This window comes from Rhamphochromis longiceps, linkage group LG11 (genome assembly GCF_057381845.1).
Source record: "Rhamphochromis longiceps isolate RC_006_pf linkage group LG11, R_longiceps_female_GT1.1, whole genome shotgun sequence".
Taxonomy (NCBI): Eukaryota; Metazoa; Chordata; class Actinopteri; order Cichliformes; family Cichlidae; genus Rhamphochromis; species Rhamphochromis longiceps.
Window position 1 is genome coordinate 10,970,388 of NC_140567.1, and position 14,853 is coordinate 10,985,240.

General features: G+C 41.1%; 1 protein-coding gene across 1 annotated transcript in view; it reads left to right on the top strand.

Moving 5' to 3' along the window:
• The first annotated feature begins 1,275 nt into the window (after positions 1-1,275).
• Positions 1,276-14,853, top strand: part of cdkal1 (CDK5 regulatory subunit associated protein 1-like 1) — a 259,922-nt gene continuing 246,344 nt past the window's right edge. The window contains exons 1-3 of the mRNA XM_085422313.1: positions 1,276-1,434; positions 2,369-2,532; positions 4,339-4,451. Of these exons, the coding sequence (XP_085278439.1) occupies positions 2,375-2,532; positions 4,339-4,451 (271 nt within the window). The 5' untranslated portion in view covers positions 1,276-1,434; positions 2,369-2,374. The remainder of the gene's footprint in view (positions 1,435-2,368; positions 2,533-4,338; positions 4,452-14,853) is intronic.

Here is a 14,853-nt window from a genome sequence, read left to right on the forward strand (position 1 = left end):
TCAAAGACCCTATGTACAGTCATACACAGGAATTTGAAATTGCGATACTCTCATGGCCCTCAGTGTGCACTAAAACAATATAAAGATAAGTCTTCTGTACAATACTATACAATTATTTAAACAGCAGTGTCCAACACAATCGTAGTGATTGTGGGCAAGTTGGCGTGCAAATGGTGGTGGTTCAGAGTTTGTATGTTTGGGGGGGGGGGGGGGGGGGTTCAGAGGGAAGAGGTCAATGCAGGTCTGGAGTTCGTGTGTCTCAGTCTGCTGGTTCTAGCCCGGAGGCTCTTCAGTCTCCTTCCTGATGGCAGCAAATTGAAGAAGTTGGACAGATGAGTTGAGTCACCTGAAATGCAGAGGGCTTTCCGGATGAGGCGGGTGCAGTAGATGTCCTGGAGGGAGGGAAGAGAAGTATCCACGATCTTCTCCGCTGCTGTCACTACCCGTTGTAACTTTTTCCGTCAGGAGCCATACCGCACAGTGATGCAGCTGGTGAGGATACTCTCAACGGTGCCTCTGTAGAAGGTGCTCGTAATGGTGGTTGAGGCTCTTGCTCACCTCACTTTGCAGAGGAAGATCTTCTGAGATGTGCACAGCCAGGAACTTAGTGCTGCTTACCCTCTCTACAGCAGCACCGTTGATGGTTAGTGGGATGTGCAGGGTGCGAGTTCTCCTGAAGGGACAGGTTGTTGTTGCTGCACCACTCGGCCAGATGGTTAACTTCACTCCTGTAGTAGGTCTCATTGTTGTTGCTGATGTGACCCACCACATTTGATGAAGAGGTTGGAGCTGTGTGATGGTGTGCAGTCGTGGGTCAGCAGAGTGAAGAGAAGGGGGCTCAACATACATGCATCCAGTCTGATGGGGAGGCTATAGTTCAGGACGCAGAGCAAGTCATCTACTAATCAGAAGGTTGCAGACCCAGTCTGCATGCTGAATATCCTTGGGCAAAATACTAACCCCAGGTTGCTCTCTGATCGGAGTGTCAATGCACTGGCAATAGATAGAAAGCACTTACAAAGAGAAAAGTGCTTGTGTGGGTGGGAATGGGTGAAGGAAGCAAGTTGTATAAAGTGCTTTGAGTTTTCAGAATAGAAAAGCGCTGTATGCGAACCTGCCCATTTACCATTTAAATGAGCAGCTGAACCGGTATACCTAATGAAGTGGCTGGTGACCGTATATGTAGTGTTATCCACACATGACACTGAATCATACCCGTATTCATTTGGTCTGAACTTATTCACCCACTACTTGAGAAAAACACGCGCTTATACAGTTTGTCCCTGTTTACCTTCCGTACTTACAGACAAGTATGGCGGTCTAAGGGTTGTGGTGACTGCTTTGGTGGCGTAAATAATCATCGTGTGCCTTTTTAAAGCATATTGCCCTCGGCATTCGAGTTCAGCTGAAGGCTACAACTACAGTGCGACTAAGGTAAGAAACTTTAATGTTTTTATTGGGACTGTCTGCACTGCACAGAATAAGAGACACGTGGGTACTAGCTAGCCAATGAGGCTAGCCAAGATAAACGCTACCCTGCGCTTGTTAACCAGTAAAACCAATGAAGAGGGATAAATAAGTGTCAAATGAAGCATTTTAAATGTTTAAATTTACGTTAATGTTAGCCTCCCTGTGTAAACCCTCGTTTAGGGTAAACTAAAACCAGCTCATAAGTGTGAAACGTGATCTGTTGTATAAAAGTTGTACAACTTGAACCCAGTAAGCGTTTAAGTGATGTGTGCGCATATTCAGCATAGCTTGTATCTCCAGCCATGCAGCTTTTCATCTACTTATCGTGAACAACACATTTAAAGAGAATGTAACGGTAATTAATACATGTGCATCAGTAGATAGAGGTACTGTACTTCAGGATGTCGCACTCACTGGTCATGAAGATCTTGTATTGATAGTTTTTTTTAAAGTAATACTTTAATCCATAATTTGCACACTGCATTTTTCTTTATCTATAAATCCTTCTAATAATCATGCTTATTTTGCAAATGCTAATGCTGTTCCTGCACACGTAGCCTTTGCATTCCTAAAACCCTAAAACGGGTACTAATGAAAAAACAGTACAAGGTACAAGGAGTGAGACTGAGGAAGAGTCAGCCATAACATTGCTGAAGAGGTTTCATATCCAAATCTTGAACCATTGCGAAAAACAGTTTAGGAACAAAACAAAGTGTCCACAAAACCATACCAAGAATTTTGCAGGTACTCCGCCTTTATGAGTAAAAACCTTGAAATCTGCTAAATGAAGGAGAGTCTGCAGGCAGCAGTGAAGCATGGAGCTTTCTTAAAGGGATTCTGCCACTATATATTTTTAGGTTACTCCAAAAGGCTGACTAAAGCTTTGCTTAATTTCCAGATCATCATGCCGTCTTCTTGTGACTCTCTGATGGAAGACATCGAGGACATGGTGTCTTCTAGTGACCCCACTCCTCATGAAAGACAGTCTGCTAGAAAAAGTATCATACCAAGGGCAAGGAAGAAGAAAGAGCTCATGAGCGATGAGGAGCTTCAAGCTGACAGGTGTGTCCAGTGTTTGATATTATGTTACTGCCATGGGGGGAAAAAGGGAAATTGTTGGCTTAAAAATAAAAAATTTAACCATGTATTAAAAAAATGTATTAGTAGATATTTTTGTCAGCGAAAAAAGTGTATTTTGGCTTCATGTTAGAAGGAATAACGTCTTTTAGATGGTTTTTAATAATTGTCCACCCATCTCTTAACATCAGTGCACTGAAATGTTTGAGCCCACTTCCATGTGGAGATTATAGTTGTGGAATTCAAGCCTAAAACACATTCAACATACATCCTCTTTATGATTTAACCACCGGCATTTTGTAGAGGGTGTAGCAGCCATGGCAGTTTTTCTTGAAACAACAACTTTAATCGCCACATTTGGACATTTTCTCAAAATGACCAATAATGTTTTTTCTTCATGTGGCCCTAATGCTTTTTCGTACCTGCTCATTTGGGGTTTTTTAGAAAAATGTCATGTTGCCAGCTTTGCACAGATCCACAAATGTAGGCTGAAACATAGATTATGTTTTGTAGTATAGTGGTGACAATCTGTTCTCTTTATTTAGAGAAAGAAAGAAAAAAGAAAGAAATGTAGGTATGCAGTGGAAGTACAGATGTCCCAGTTTCACACTGGGACTTGAACGCATCTCATGTTTGTTGATCTGTGAAATTAGTCTCAAAACTCCACTTGAGATGAGTGTATCAGGTTATTTGTGCACACACATTTAAGGTTTTGTGAGCACGTTTAGTTTTAGACATCTTGGTTTAAGCTTGTCGAATCCGAGGCAAATTCCTCTCATGTTAGAGCTATGAAACTTGGAATAATGATCCAAACACTTTAGTAACAAGGAAAATGACTGTATTTCACAAAGTGTTTTGCAACTTAAATCAAGACACTGCTCTATTAATCACAACTCAGCTGCATGCGTTGCTGACACTTTTTAGAGTTCTGTAAAAGTTACAGTGCTAAGCAAACGATTTGGACGCTATTTCTATCTCGTTCAACAAAACCAAAAGTTTTCCATTTCCAGCATTTTTACCAGTGTTCTCTTGATTGTTCTATCGATTGTACCCTGTGTGAGAGGTTTCTGGTCACCAGTGTATAATCTGGAAGCTCACAATTTTGGGGATTTCTGAAGGTGTTTACTTAGTTTTCCAAGTGAGTGATGTTTTTAATTGAATTTCCTGAAGTGTTTGAAAGAGTGTTTGTTTCTTCAACTACATTTCTAGTTGTTGTTGTTATAACTGAATTGTTTCTTCCACTACTTAAAAAAATAAAATAAACCCCATAATTTAATCTAACTGCAAACTGTTTTCTTCTGATTAGTTGTATGTTAATATTTTATATATTTATATTTCAGTAATCGGATAGATTAGAAAAATCCCATAGTCATGTTGAGCATGTTTACATTCTACATGGCTTTGCTGGGGAAAACTAAATTACAGTCGCTGTGCATGCTGCTGTTCCACGTTCATGTTGTCTTAATTTTTGCATTTCTTATCTAACAGAGGAAATGACACCAATAGCACACATCAGCTATACCAAAAACCTTAGAAGCTTCCAAGCCACAAATGCCCTACACAAGATCCCACTGAATCGGAAAGCCACCTTATCAGGGTGGTTTGATATTTACTCTTGACATTTAGTTTGACAGCAGCTGGTGTAAAAGCACCTTTGTACTTCCTCCAACACACATGGGTAATAAAGCAAATTTACAATAGACAGCCTTTTGTCAGCTGGTTTGGTTTAGACATCGATTTTTGCACATCAGGATGATTTACAATGGACGTATTACTTGTGTATTTTTTTAGTTTGATCCCTGGTACCCAAAAGATCTGGATGAAAACATGGGGCTGCAGTCATAACAACTCAGATGGGGAGTACATGGCTGGGCAGCTGGCTGCCAGCGGATACAAGATGACTGGTAAGAAATGATGTAATTGTACTATGTTGTATTAATTCTGTTGATTTGAAGTCAACAGTACCAACAGGAAGCTGCCTATACCATAACGTGACAATAGAAATATTGGATGTATTTTATATTTAGACAAAAGATAAATGGATGAACAGCTACAGTGGTAAATATGGAATTATTCTGGGTGCCAGTTTAGCTCGCTGCTTGAGCAGGGGCAGCGCTCCGGGTCGGCTCCAACCCATGGGCCTTTGACGATTGTCTTCCCCCACACTCTCTGCTTTCCTGTTTATTCTCCACTGTGCAGCTAGTAAAAGCAAAAAAGGCCACCACAAATCTTTAAAACATTTAAATATCATTATTATTGTTAAATGTCTATAGGATTAATGTCAATATTATTATTAAACACAAGAGGGCGGTCTTGCTCTATAAGTACACTGAACCTTAAATGTTATTCTGGTTGGTGAGTTTTATTTTTCATTGAATTGAACTTGTTAAAAACACCTATGGATGAACTGTGCAGTGTAAGCATTTTAATTCACGTCTGCAGTCTGCCAGTCTTTAGGAACCAGATGGATTTTGTTATTTCTCATCGCCATGATTACAGCAGTCATTTACATGCTTTAAGCTGACTTAAAATAGATGAGAGCGTACATGGTTCAGATTACAGCTCGTTAGAGAAAACTGATATAGTGAATGCTGCCTTTCATTCTTCGGTTTTGCGTGAAGACGCTGGCCATGTTCGGTACTAGATTACGGGACGTCTTTCAGGAGGGTTTCGTTGCGAGTGTGCGCAGGTGTGATAGACCGACACAGGTGAAAACGATAACGCAGAGAGTGATATGACACTGAGTTTTGCATTGTAGTCGGTTAAATATGATACTCTGGTGAATGTTTGTGACCTCATGTTTGTCACAAGGAAAATTGATTGTGCCTGGCTTTGTGTGATTAGTTATGTGTTCAGTGTGAGTATTTGTGTTGTTGTGTGTGTGTGTGTGTGTGTTTCAATAGACACGCGCCAAGACGGATGAAGAAGACGGAGTAAACCCCTTAGGCATTTTTCTTTCTCTCCGTGGGGTCTCCACAGCCATAGAGCAAAATTAATCACACACTTCAAAAATGCAGATCTACCCACTCATTCAAAGTGACACACAAGACACAGTAAGCCCATGACCACAGGCCAATAGTTTTTCTCCTCATCTGCTAGGCCAGACCCTTGATTTCTCTCTTCTCAGTGCGTTGCTCCTTGCTGACGTAACGCGTCTCTGTTCAGTTTGTCGTCTGTCACCTGCCCCTCCACTTCGTAACAGATCCTGTCACACATCTACTGAAGCTTTAGACTTTCTGTGCTAATTTAATTTGGGATTTTTTTTTTAAATTTAGTGGAATGGCTGCAGTCGGAAGAGAGTGTAGAGAAAACTTGTTTGTATTCAGACAGTTGTTTTCTATTCCCACTTTGACCTTTGTAAGGGTAGCATCCTCCTGCCTCTGAATCTGATTACAGCACATGTTGCTTCTCTGGTTGTCTTAAAGTCCTCAGCAGATATACATGCAAGAGGGTGTAATGTAATACACTCTTTGGTAATAAGGTTAAATATTGCTGTTATGGGTATTAGATTATTGTAATCTCTGGGTGAAGACTCTCTCTGTCTCCTCCTCATGTTAAAAGCACGGCTGCACAGCAGGAAAAGTAGGAAAGGAAAGGAAACCCTTAATAATCTTACGCAGCAGAAAGCTCAAATCATTCAGAGCATGTGCCTGTGAGGCAGACTTTAAACACTAAAAGAGAAAATTGGATATAAATACACATGAGGGTCAGAAGAAAGTTAATTGAATGTCTGTCTTCTATTGTTTGCATATATTTTGCATGGTTGAATACGTTTAGAAAGGATGCACTCCTGTTTGATGTTGTCGTATACATTTGTCTCCCTGGTGTGTGCCCCGGTGGTATGTTTACTCTGCTGAAACGAAGGTTCATTTTCTTTCTGTCTGACGCCGTACTTTGATGTGAAGCTGCTATTTCACAATTTTTTTTTTTTTTTTTTACTTTTTCTTTGCCAGAACAGTTTTCTGACTCCAGGGTCTTTATGGAGATGTGCATGTGAGCATGATCCCCAAATGGTGCTCAATAGGTGTGCTTAGTTTTTCACGTGATTTACAAAAGTTGTGCTGTTATCTATGGAAGCCTGTTTCCGCCACTAAAAAAAGTATCCGCTGTTTCTGTCGAAATGTGTGGACACACATGAGTGTGCAGGCACAATATTTCGAGAAAATAACTCGAAATTTTAATTGTTTTCTCGAAATTTCAAACTAAAAGCTAACTCAAAATTTCGAATTAGCTCTGCCAATCAGTAATCTATGTGACTGACATCATTTTCTTATTACCTGGAAGGATATGGCGCAGAGGAATGCGCTCTTAAAACCGGATCGCAACAAATTGGCGCTTTTGAGAGCATGTTTGCTGATAGTAACGCCATGTGATTCAGCTAATAACACAAGGATTTAATCATTTGTGAAGCCACGGTGAAAATACTCAGCAATTTGTGCATTCATGACTGGCTGTGACACTGGTAGCTTAGCTGTAGCATTTGTAGCTCAGGGCTTCAGCTTCCGGGTAACAAGGAAATGACGTCATTCACGTAGAATACTGATTGGCAGCGCTAACTCGAGTTACTTTTCTCAAAATTCCGAGTTAATAAGTCGAAATTTCAAGAAAATAACTTGAAATTTCGAGTTATGAATACTTTTGTTTTTAATTGTTTATTTATTTTTTTAGTGGTGGAAACGGGCTTCCATACACTAAACACATTATTTCTTTAAAATAAATAGCGGAGCAGTTGGCAGGAAATGACGCGTCTCAAACATTAGTGAATCAGTCTGTGCGCTTGATTTCTTTGTTCCTTCTCCTATATTTAGCACCTTGAGAAAGGAACTCCCAGAAATGCATATGCAACATGATCAGCCGCAAAAAGTCTCAGTTCCCACCTCTTACAGTCTCCTCACTGTAAATACAGACAGTATTTTTTTTTTTTTTAATGGCAAAACCAAGTTTGTGCTGGTGCAGCATGTTAGTAAATCTTCCCTTATAACTTCCTGCAGCCCTAAACATGCGATTTTATTTGCCACACATAAATTTACCTGCTGAGGGCGCGTGCGTTTAGAGATTCCTGGCAGCTGAAAAAAATACATCTTATAACTCTGCGACAGAATAATGCAGATATTTCCACAATGTAAAGGCCATCTCTCTGCTGTCATTCAAGCTGACCTTAACAGAAACGTGGCCACAGCCATAGACTAGATGCACTCCAGTAGTCAGAGGGAGATAGAAACGATGTGAACGTGTGTGAGATTGTAAAAAAACTATTTCTTTATGCAAGTCACATCAAACAGAGCTCGGAATAGGGAACAGTAATAGGTTCCCTATAATAGGAAAAATGCTGATGGCCATCATTACACGTATGCAAGCTTTGTTAGTTGCATGTCTCACATATAACAGGTTAGAAAAGGTGAGAAATTCTTCCATTCACAGCGAGAAAAAGGTGTTGTTTTACCCTGTGCTGTAGCCCAAAATATACCTTTATCTTACATTCATAAAGCCTCAGAGTACGACCGCTGCTTTTCTTCATACGCCTTTTTTTCCACTCTGTTCTCTCTCAACAAAGTATGTTAAAGGTCAGAGTCTTACTGCTAATGCTAAAGGCTTAGTTTGGTTTCTGTCCTCCACAGCTCTGCTTTTTATCCGTGTCTTGTTTGCGTTCCTGTATCTTTTCTCTTTCCCTGCCGTCCTCGTCCCTCCGTCCCTGTCGGAGTTAAAATCTGCAGTCAGTCGTTGCGTTTCAGTGTGAGATTGTTAGAAAGAAATGGACGGTCATGGACAGAATCAGGTGAGATTACACTTGGTAGAGGTGACGATTGTGCTGAATGGTATTGTATGGAATGATGCGCAGTCTTCTACAAAGGCATGAAATTGTCAGGAGTGTATCAAAGGTGGAATTGTGTAGTATGACTAACATAGAAAAAGGCTCGTGAATAGCATGGCGCTGTTGGCCAGATGGAAGATGAGGACAGGTTGAACATTATCATTTGTGAGTTCGAACGTTCCATATAAAATCACAAATTCCCGCCTACCTCTGTAATTTGTACGCCTATGTGTGTTCAAATCCACCACGTCGCTCTGCAGTTTAATGAAAGCGTATGGACAAAGGAGCCTCGGCGCCTCTGAAAATATGACATCACCTTCTCTCCCTCTCTCTCTTATCCTTCCTTCCTGTTTTCTCTCCATCACATCCCCGTGCCCCCCCTTGTCGCTCCTTCCTACCCTTCTCTAACTTTCTTTCTTAAACTATGACATCACTTTTATAGTAGATAGTAGCAGTTCTTGTGTTGGCCTATAGGTGGCAGCCTTTCCCCGTGTAGCAGCCCTTTGTTGTAAGAATGAACCACTACAATATCAGGGTGAGGTCATCCTTCCAACATCCTCTCTTCCCATTCATGGTTTTAAAATGTGTAACTTTCAAAGCTTCAAAGCAACCACTGATTATATGCAAGCTGTACATGAAGCCAGCTCTCTATCAGTTGTATTATAAACATATAAACATGGAGGCTGCTCTGTTACGGCTTAATGCAGATTGTTGTAGTTGTGCTTAGTTGAGAAAAATCGCTCATCTGTAGCTGGAGATGCTCTTAGCTTGTACATGCAGTGCTTTAAAGGTGTAACTCTCAGGAACGTCTTTTATTTAACCAGTTACTACATTCATATTTGAGATTAGCATATTACTTGGTTGCCACCTGTGGCGATAAATCATATGCCATGGCGTTTATTTGTTTGGTCACGCTCATATTCTAGTAGTATAAATGCACACACACACATAAAATAAATAGTGCTGATTAAATAACAATGGCTCGCTTTGCTCCTTTTAAAAAGTTGTGTGCATCAATGAAAGACACTGTTGTTTACCTGTGCTTTCATTGTCTTCCACTTGTTTTAGTGCTGGTACTGGTTTATTGTGGCTCGTTCTCATTTGCTGTTCCTGCGCACAACCAAAGGGGGCACTCTTCACCCACGCTAGCACACCGACACCAACGAACTGCATTTGAGCAGAAGAGCAATGTGCCAAATAGTGACTTCATAGGAAGGCATCTATGGTCACACATGAGTGTGCAGACACACACAAACACACCCTTCATGGAAAGTCACACCAGGATATTTTGATTGTTTTTGGCTGGTCTCCTCCCCTCCCAATATCTTTTCTGCCATCCAGCCGGGCACACAGCACTTCAGTTAGGATTTTACATACCGGTTAGGCAAAATTACTCCCGGGTACACAATGTCAGCCAAATGAGGCGTTTTCAGTTCCTGGTTTGGACGCAGACGTTAGAGGATATGGGTTTCAGAGAGAGAGAGGGTGTGGGCTGCTTTGATAAAATGATACGAGGACTTAATTGATCAGCAGGTATTACGGGTGCTGCCGTGAATAGAAAATGCTGTGAGTGTCACAGAGTGTGGTTTTTTTCCCTTTATTAAGCCTTGTTTCAGAGCAGGTAATCGTCAAAAAATATGAAATATATATATATCGGTTAATTAAGATTGAAGCATTATGCATACTGCTTTTAGTAATAAAAGTATTTTTTCCAACTGAGCTAAAGCACTTAAAAGTGTTTAGTCAATAGTAGCTGAAAAAAATAATAGTTTAAAGGTAGATCTAGTATTTTTACTGCTCTTTAATATTTGCTTAGCCTTAGAAAAATTGTTGTAGTATTTGGATGTTTTGGCTGAAACCCCTGAAACAATGTTCTGATGGCGCTCACACTGCATTTGTGTTTCTAGCTCTTCTGTTGCTCTGTGATTGTATTACATCACCGTAGAATATTCTCACTCTGAGTCTGTGTTCCTCGCATACGTGCCGTCTCATTCATAAAACGGAGCGTGTGAGGACCTTCTGACTGGCTGCCTACGCGCTACGCAACATTACACGCCGTAAAATTATAGCCAATGAAAACTTACAATGTTGCCTGACTCCACCTCTCACATAAACACACACAATGGCGCTCGCAGCCCGCCTGCTCGTACGCACATTTACTCTTCTCACACACAGTTGCAGCCGTGGTGGGAATTGGTGTTGTGCAGAGAAAGTATCTGAGAGACAGTTGCGTTTTCGACAGTCATCATTCTGTAAGATTAGACTTATCGCCTGGTGTCTGTACGCCTGAGAAAAACTCACTGTATGCTCACCGTCTTTCCACTGTGGCGTAGCTGCGCGGCTCGCTTCACTGATTTAGAGAGGGGAGAAGGAGACTGGGAAAGAATGAAGGAGAAGGCAATGTAAGGAAAGATGAGAGGAGGAGTCCGCGGGGAAGGAAAGATGGTGGTGGGATGCGGGGCACAGCAGACGTAGATGGCACTTCAAGACAGAATTAGTCTAAGCGATGGTTTGGAAGTGCGAAGGCGAGCAGGGAGGGCAAGTACGATGCCAGGGAAATGAGCTAGAATCTGGCAGATCTGCAGAAATGGGGAGTAGAGAGATGTAGAGTGTAGTGGTTTGTATGACCAGGAATGACAGGTGAGATGTAAGGGGAGAGGAAAAAAGAGAAGCTGCAGAAAGAAAATAGGAAATTGTGTCTGGCAGCTGTAGATGCAGTGCGAAGGAAAAGATTCCTGCTGGATAATAAATGAAATGCTCTTAAAAGTTAGCAGAATTATTCATTGTCTGAATCATGTAAAAATATAAAATAACTACACCGTGTGTGCTTGAATTGAAAAAGCACTTTGCACTAATCTGCTAAATTTAGAAATTGTCCTCATTTCATTTTTGTGTAATGCAATTTGATGTAAACAAGGAAAAACTATTAAAACGGTAAAGCAACACCTATCTCTCGTTTCTTAGGTATTTACTAAGGCGCACACAGTCTGCAGAGCTGTGATTTTTGTCTGAAGTTGCGATAGAAAGACCCATCAGTCCAGGCAGTCGGGTGTAACCGTTTAGAGATCAGAAGATTAGAGTGATCCCAGCATTGTGCGTGTGCCCGTGCGTGCATGCACATGTGTGTTTTGTTGATCCTACAAGGTGACCCATGTGTAGACGGCACCCAGTAAGTAACCATTTAGAAGCCATAGGATTAAAGACCTTAAAATTCCCATGAGGGAATTATGGATAGAGGAGAAAGAAGGAAAGCGGCATAGGCAGAGGGAAAAGGGGGAGATCGGTGATTACTCTAAGGAATGGAATATTGATAGCATTGTAAACTCGTCTGAGCAGAACAATCATTGCGGCAAGAAATTGTCACGGGGTTTGGAAAACACAGTGTCCGTCTTGGAGATTTTTATTCTCAAAGTTAAATATTAAAAGTAATCTGCATGTGCTGTGGAAATGGGCAAAATAAATGCCTACATAGTAAAGAAACTGCAGGAGGGCAACAAATATGTTCCTTCCAGGAACTCATTCCCGAGAATCAGATCTCCTTCACTGCTGGAAAACCTTTCTCATGTGTATGATTTTAAGGAGCATGGAGAGCAATCAGATTTGACTAAAAAGAGACCTCTCCTCGCTTCTCCGAGGGGGGAAAAACAGAACAAATTTATTTCCGAAAGGGCAGTGATATTTCATCCTTGTTGCCTTAAACCTCAAAGGTAGGAGAGGAAGAAGAATTGAAGCAAAAAGAAAAGCTGCTCCAGTTCCCCATCTGCACAGTCATTTGTGTCCCTGCACTTTCATTTCTTGATGAAGGGAACGAGAGAAGCTGGAAGGAAGTTTCTTTTGCTACTTCCCCGTGGAGGAAGGAAGTGTATTACCTATTCCCTTTAGAATCCAACCAGCCAAGTAAACCCCATGTTATACCAGGAATACCGCCTGCCTTCCACAGGGATTGTGAATACCCTGGAGGGGTATAATGTGAATATCATGGAGGGGATGTAATGGGATAAGGCAGGAGCTGGAGGAAAGGCGTAGGGGTGGAGGGGCAGAAAGGAAAGGAGACTAGCAAAATGACAAGTAAAGGAGGTTGTCTGGAAAAGGGATGAGAGGTGAGGCTAGATTTTGCTCAACATCCATAGTATTGAGCCTTAAATCAAAGCTGGGAGATGTTGGTTTCTGGCATTGAAGGTGGCCTAGGCTTAAAAGAAAAAAAAAATCTATTGGCCTACGACTGACAGTTCCGCTCTGTGGCCAACACACCCACACTGTGTGGGAAATTGCAGGAGTACAGCCTTCACTCCCCTTGAACGCAATCCATCGGGTGCCATTTAACAAGGCATTTAACCCCTAATGTCTCGACTGGAGCTGCTCGATGGGAAACGTGGCACGCCTGTGGATATGTTGGGCAGCTCCCAGTTAGGTGTATGCACCCACCCTCTATTGCCCAAGTCTTGCCAATTCATGTGTAATAATATGACACACAAATACAGCGTGTGTGTGTTCTTGGGCAGTGTGTGTGAAATTTTGTTTATAAAACTGCTTCCTGTTAATATATTATAGTAAGATTATAGTGAGTCTATAGTTCTTGGCTCAGTATAATAGTTCGTTCTTCATCTTTATAAATTTTTTAACACTAAGCAAAAATTTTTCCTTTTTCTAGAAGACTAAAAAATCTTCTTTAGGCTACATTCAATATAAATAAAATAGATGAAAGTGTTTGTATTTCTTGTGGAGTATTTTAAGTTTAACAGTTACATTACAGTGGAATGACCTATGTGTACAAAGCATACGACAGGAAAAGAGATCAAACTACGTTTTTATTTTTTGCCCCAGAATTAATACTGTGTCATATTCATGGCGTAAGGACAAGTAAAACTAAACGAGTATGGGATTTGTAACTAATGTGAGGATGGCTATACTGCAACCTGCAGATTTGGTGGTTGATGGTGTTCTGTAAAAAGAATAGGGTTGCCGTGTCGCACATTATGCTGTAAATGTACAGTATGGGAGACCATTATGCATATGTATCCTCCACAGTTACAGAGAAGCTGGGCATTAAACCAGTAATGGGCTATTTCAGCTTTGTTTGATGGTTCAGATCCATGTGATACTAAGGCTACGTTCACACTGCAGGTCTTAATGCTCAATTCCGATTTTTTTTGATCAAATCCGATTTTTTTTTTGTCTGCTTGTTCACACTACAAATAAAATGCGACAGCAAACGCGCTCTAGTGTGAACGCTCAAAGCGGCCCGCATGCACAAAAGAAGACGTCACACACAACGCGCTCTGTTTAGACCCAGTATTGTTTGACTGATGGCCCTTAATATAAAGACTTCGGACTTTACGTTTCCCAATTTTTGCTTTAAGTTATTGTGTTAAAATAACCTAATTATTATCCTTATTGCTGTTTTAGAGAGGAGCGGTGCTTCAAAGGATGGTTGCAGATTCCTGTCAGAATCTGCAGATTATACAGTACAAATAAAATGTTCACGTTGTCTTCCCAACAGTTTCACTGACATCTACACTGGAAGGCCAGGAAGTGTTCGTGATGTCTTCTCCGGCGCTGATAATTAGCGTCTGTCTTGTGACAGTGACGTAAAAGACGGATTTAATGCGACATGACCGTTCTAACAGCAGTCGCTTTCTAAAACATCGGATATGTATCAGATTCAGTACCACATACGAACGTGACCCAGATCGGATTTGAAAATATCGGGTTTGTGCCGTTCACACTGTCATAGCATGAGCGGATATGGGTCGCATAGGGTCAAAAAAATCGGATTTGATGCGCTTTCGCCTGCAGTGTGAACGTAGCCTAAGAGTCATTTTAAGCAGGGTTTTAAAAGGACAACAGTCTCCATCCAGATGAGTATCTGAGCAGTTTTCTTTCTATAGTATACTGGGTATCGGTGTATGTGTGTGCTGCTGCCCATTGCTTGTCCAGGTTTAACCTTTTTTTTTTTTTTTTTTTACTGTATTGTGGTTTTTAGTGAGCTGTACATATGTATTATTGCTGTTACTATGTTTTAGTGATGAATTTTATTGACAAATATTATAACATTAGTGTAGGATGTTGTTGTTCTTCCCTTATTCCAGCGGTCCCCAACCCGCAGGCCACGGACCGGTCATTTGTACCGGGCTGCAGGAGTTGAGGCTTGGTTTGATATTTTTGGTTTTCAGGGTTTTTATCGTTATGTTTTTTTATCGTTAGCTCGGTTTCCCTGGGTCTTTTCCTGTGTATTATGAGTAAATCTCCTTTTTTTGGTACCGGTACTGGCTTTATTTTGTTGTATTTATCCGCGACACCTTAAAGGCCGGTCTGTGAAAATATTGTCGGACATAAACCGGTCCGTGGTTGGGGACCGCTGCCTTATTCCTCATTGCCCTCATTCTGTGCTAAGCTCCTCTACAAGGACTCATGAAGTTATGATTTTGAGTCAAACTAGAGCTGCTTGATGTTTAAATTTCATGTTTCATCTTTAAAAGTACCGTGTCGAGTAC